The sequence below is a fragment of the Galeopterus variegatus genome, unplaced genomic scaffold (genome assembly GCF_000696425.1).
Source record: "Galeopterus variegatus unplaced genomic scaffold, G_variegatus-3.0.2 Scaffold16111, whole genome shotgun sequence".
Classification (NCBI taxonomy): domain Eukaryota; kingdom Metazoa; phylum Chordata; class Mammalia; order Dermoptera; family Cynocephalidae; genus Galeopterus; species Galeopterus variegatus.
In genome coordinates, this window is record NW_007742222.1 from 1 (window position 1) to 5,300 (window position 5,300).

General features: G+C 45.7%; 1 protein-coding gene across 1 annotated transcript; it reads right to left on the minus strand.

Annotated features, from left to right (window-relative positions):
* Window positions 1-3,521: 3,521 nt before the first annotated feature.
* On the minus strand, window positions 3,522-4,445 carry LOC103582405 (olfactory receptor 1F1-like). The gene has a single exon (XM_008564008.1). It carries the CDS (start codon window positions 4,443-4,445, stop codon window positions 3,522-3,524), a length of 924 nt encoding a protein of 307 aa, XP_008562230.1.
* Between the last annotated feature and the right edge of the window lie 855 nt (window positions 4,446-5,300).

Consider the following 5,300-nt stretch of genomic DNA (forward strand, 5'->3'; position numbering starts at 1 on the left):
AATGGTTTAGCACCAGGTTACCAATGAATGTGCATTGTGTGATGGGTGAGAGGTGACTGTGATCAGTGCATTGAGTGATGGGGATTAGGATTCCCAATCCCATTGTTATTTGTTAGGGCCAGAGGGTACCCTCCTGGCCTTCATAGGATGGTTTGATGTTGTATGCAATTTTGACAGCCATTATTATTAAGTCTTTCACTGTACCTAGGGAGATATCAGAGTTTCTATTGGTCAGAGCCTAGAAATCTCACGATAAAAAAAACTTCAGGCTGTTCTGCTCAGAGAATTAGGTAGCCACAGGCATGAGATTTGTTCTGGTTCTGACAATGGCTAAGATCTACCCATTTATGAAATAAAATATGCCAGTGATGTCATGATGACCTCCCTATCTGAGTAGCATGAAGCATGTTGCTCTGAAGCTAATTGTCAGTGTGTCCAGCCTTTGACCCTGGAATAGATCAAACAATCCAGAAGGGCCCAGCTTTTTCTTCTCCTGGCCTGCAGTTGCCATGACGAGGGTTCCTAGCCCTGGTGTGGGACTCTGTCCCCTCTACCCAACTTAGTGAGTTCAGAAGGAGACTGGGAGAAACAAGCAGAAACTTTTTTATTCCTCCATTTTTGTCTATCTTTAGGCCATAGAACTTAGTCGTGAAGCCCAAGATCAATTAAGAGCAGTACCAGGTTGTCATATGAGTCCCCCCACTAACACCTCCCCTATCCTCTTTGAGGACAGCAGTGTCCCGGGAACTGTGCCAGGAAGTGGGATGGGGTTCCAATCCAACATTCATTGAGCAGAAGTCAAACTTTTCTCCCCAAGTTGTTTAAATTGACTTGCAAAGTGCTGTTCTCTAATGGGTAATTAGTATTAGATGGAAATTGCCTCAGGGAAAGAGGGGGTGATGTGCCCTGGGAGTCTTCCCTTCAGGAGAGGAGGCTCCTATAACAGGTCTGGTTTCTGCTCACTCAGGTTCTAGAAGGCAAATCCCCAGACAGAATCCTAATTTCCTCACCGGTCCTGGGAAGCACTCTGCCAGTGAGGCACTGTGTCTGCTTCTTGAGGGAGCAGACATAGAGGTCCCGCATGATACTGAGCTTCTGATTATGAGCACTTCATGTCCCATGAGTGCCTCAAGCATAGGGAACCACAACCAGGGCTGGACCCTTGGACTAAGCTCCTTTCTCTGTGCCCCCTCCACTCCCTCTATGTAGGGGACCCATGAGAACTGATGCAGGGAGCTAGTGAAGGGGCCGTAGAAGGTGGTCCCCAGAAGCAGGAGGCCTGAAGAAATGAGGCTCATGTAAAATTACCCAGTGCATGACCTGTCACACCATGGCTAGGCCAAGGACACATCCATGCATAAGACATGTCCATGCAGGGGACATGTCCATGCATAAGCTATAGCACTTTCTCAAAAGGAGAGTGCAATGTGATACTGGGTATGTGTGCAGATACGGTAATGCAAGTAAGACTAGGGCAAGAACGAAGTGAGTCATGTAACCTCAAACACCAACACTTAGTGCATGTGATCATATCCCAAACGTTTGCACTGAGCTGCCTCTAAAATGAAACTGACAGGTCAGAAGAATACATCAAGTTGGTCACAGGGAGTCAGGTTCCTACTGGCACTGAGATACATTCTCCTGGGAGTTCACATACTCCAGTTGGAGAAACCCTATGTTGTGTGCTCAGTGCATGTCTGTGGGATGGGATTAATACAGGAGCTAAGGGAAATGCACAATTATTAGAGTTTAGCCAAATAAGGGAGACTTTCCGCAGAGAATGAGCAAAGTAAAGAGGAAGAAAATTAGGAGAGACAAGTCATGGAAGAGATAAATATGTAAGTAGATGAGAAAGAAAGCAGTAAGCATAGCTTGAAGCCAGATCATGTTAGATGTTGTATTTGAAAAGAAGAATATTTGGATTTATCTGGTCTCTTCAATATTTTCTGTAAGGATTGGCTGACAAGTTACAACCGGTGCTTTAGGAGGATTACACTGAATCTGTCTGAGGACAGAGATGTGCCGGGAGAGGCAGGAGGCAGAGAGATGCATCCTGAGGCTGCTGCTGTGATCAGGGTAAGAGTTGGCCAGTGGCAGGACCAAGTCAGAGGGAGGTGACAGCAAGGACCGTGAGGGTGGAGGAAACTGAGAGAAAGGAGGAAGGAGAGAGGCCAGGAGGCCAGTGAGGGGAGGGTATTGAAGGCTGGTCACTGGAGACGTAGGTGAGCACTGTCTGGACATCAGGAAAGTGAAGGTGGGAGCTGGCCTGTCGGCTCTTAGTCGTCAGGTATAGAATAGAAGAGGCTTGCACTTCTGAACACTTGGCCCCATAGAGTGGAACAAACTCTGGACGTGGAATCAGGGGAGCCCAGTACAAATCCTGAATTAATTCGCGTCTTTATGTCCTTCAGGTGCCATCATAACTCTAAACTCATCAGCTTTAAGGGAATCTCTGCTTCCCGCAGCCCACCTAAACTCGAAGGGATACCAGGAGTTCCATGAGGAGGTCTAGTTACTATCTGCAGTTTCCTGATACCTGACCCTGACTCCCATGCTGAGAAACAAGGCACCAGAAAGCAAGGCTGGGGAGGGGGGCGGGCAGTTGTGTAGGGGTAAGTGTAGCATTCTGAGCTGGAAGAGGTGGGGAGGGACCTGAGCCTAGATCAGAGGAAGAATGACCTAAGTCACTAACGAGGAAAGACTCTGAGTGTAGAAAGGTAGGACCATTCTGTAACCAACAGTTACTAGTTGTACAGCCTGGGAAAGTTAACCTAAATGGGGTAGTTGTAGCATCTCCTCATGTGAGGCTATAGACAGTGGTTGACTCTCAGGAGAGTCAGCTCTAAATTCCTCTGAAATTCCCATGTCATTGTGGTGGCCACTGTCTTATGGTTTCTGGGCCCATCCAAAACTAAAACAACCTGCCTCCGCCCCCAAATAGATCCAAATATATCTGATCTTTGTTTTTCTTTTGTAAAAATGAATGTCTTGGAATCATCACTTTTAATAGTTTTAATGGTTTTATGACTTATGAGCACCTGACAGCCTTATATTTAAAAATGCGATCATTATCCCATATCGCTAATTAGAAGAATAGTCATGATAAGTTTTGCACCTATCCAAGCCCCAGTTTCCCTGTAGGTAAGAAGAAAAAATATATGACTTCGAAGCATCCTCTCAGCTCACACATTTTTTTTTTCCTTTTTGTCTTTTTTACTGACCGGAAACAGGATCGCAACCCTCGGTGTTGCGCCCACTCCGCGCTCAGCCAGTGAGCGGGAACCGGTCTCCACATGGGATCCGAACCCTCGGCGGGAGTGCCGCTGCACTCCCAAGCGGCGCAGTCTCCAGTGCGCCACCGGGCCGGCCCCACATTTTTTTTTTAAAGATGACCAGTATGTGGATCTTAACCCTTGTCTTGGTATTGTCAGCACCATGTTCTCTAACCCTTGTCTTGGTATTGTCAGCACCACGTTCTCCGAAGTGAGCTACGGGCAGGCTCTAGCTCACATGTTTTAATTCTAGACCCTGAGAATTAGTTTCCTTAGGGCTGCTTTTATATCACGATTCCTCAGGCTATAGATAAAGGGATTGACTAAAGGTGTCACCACTGTGAAGATGACAGTGGCCACTGTGTCCTGTAGTGAGTAGGAGGATGAAGGGCGCATATAGACCCCCAGGATTGCCCCATAGAACAAGGAGACCACAGTGAGGTGGGATCCACATGTGGACAGCGCTTTCCGTATCCCATGGGCAGATGGCAGCTTCAGTACATTAGAGAAGATGTGAGCATAGGAAGCAATGATACACACAAACGGTGTCAGAAATATCACTCCCCCCACAGTGAAGACCATCAGGTCATTGATAAAGGTATCAGAACATGACAGCTTTAGAACAGGGTAAGGGTCGCAGAAGAAGTGGTGCACAGCATTGTTGGAACAAAATGAGAGCTGGATCATGAGAAGAGTGTGTAGGAGAGCATGCAGATTTGTAATGCCCCACGACGTGGCCACCAGAAGGACACAGAGTTTGGGCCTCATGATCAGGGTGTAGTGCAGTGGGTAACAGATGGCTACGTAACGGTTGTAGGCCATCACGCTCAGGAGAAACCCATCCATGTTAGTGAAAGTGATAAAGAAGTATATCTGGGCCATACATCCCATGTAAGAGATAGACTTGTCCTCCAATATGTGATTCACCAGCATCTTGGGGATTGTGACCGATGAAAAGCAGGTGTCGACGCAGGAGAGGTTGGCCAAGAAGAAGTACATGGGCGTGTGGAGATTACTGTCACAGCTGATGGCCAAGAAGATGAGAAAGTTCCCAATGATGGTGACCACGTACATCCACAAGAACAGCCCAAAGAGAATGTCTTCCTGCTCTGACTTCCCAGAGAGTCCCAGGAGAAGGAATTCTGTAACTCTCGTCTGGTTGTCTCTGTCCATGTCTGTGGGGCAGAATACGTGGCTGAAGGCAGAAGGAGAGATTTAATTAGTTGTGCTCCATCTATTATTGAGAGATTGCTATTTTCAAATGACACCAGATGCCAGGTTGATTTCTCAATTAATATCATTTCAAATATAAAATTTCATGAGACTGATGATAATAGTCTCCATTTGAGCAAACATTTTATGGTACTGTTTTTGTCATTATTTGAGAATTAATTCACACTAGATAATCTTACGGAGTTAGCTTTATTGATTAATTTCCATACTGTTAAATTATCTTTGATTACATAGAGCTTAATCCACACTTCTGTAGCATTTACTAAACACCTCGTATGTACAAACCATTGTCACATATACTATATATTTTGATCCTGTGAATGATGAATTGCTTCATTCACAGATGAGGAAACTGAGAAGCGGAATCAGAAATGAAGAAGCTGAGACTCAGAGGGATTAGGTGATGTTCCCCAGCTTCTTTGATTACATACAGCTTAATCCACACTTCTGTAGCATTTACTAAACACCTCGTATGTACAAACCATTGTCACATATACTATATATTTTGATCCTGTGAATGATGAATTGCTTCATTCACAGATGAGGAAACTGAGAAGCGGAATCAGAAATGAAGAAGCTGAGACTCAGAGGGATTAGGTGATGTTCCCCAGCTGACAGACTCCCTGACATTTAGCAGCCCTAAAACAGCTTTAAAAAATTCCCTTTTCTCTAAATTCTTCCCTAGTCTTCCCTCAACACTTTCATTCGCTGCCAACGTTCGAGTAACCAAATGCCAGGCACTGTGCTCTTGCTTCACGTGTGTGTTCTCCTCTCATCTGCATGAGAGCGGCAGGT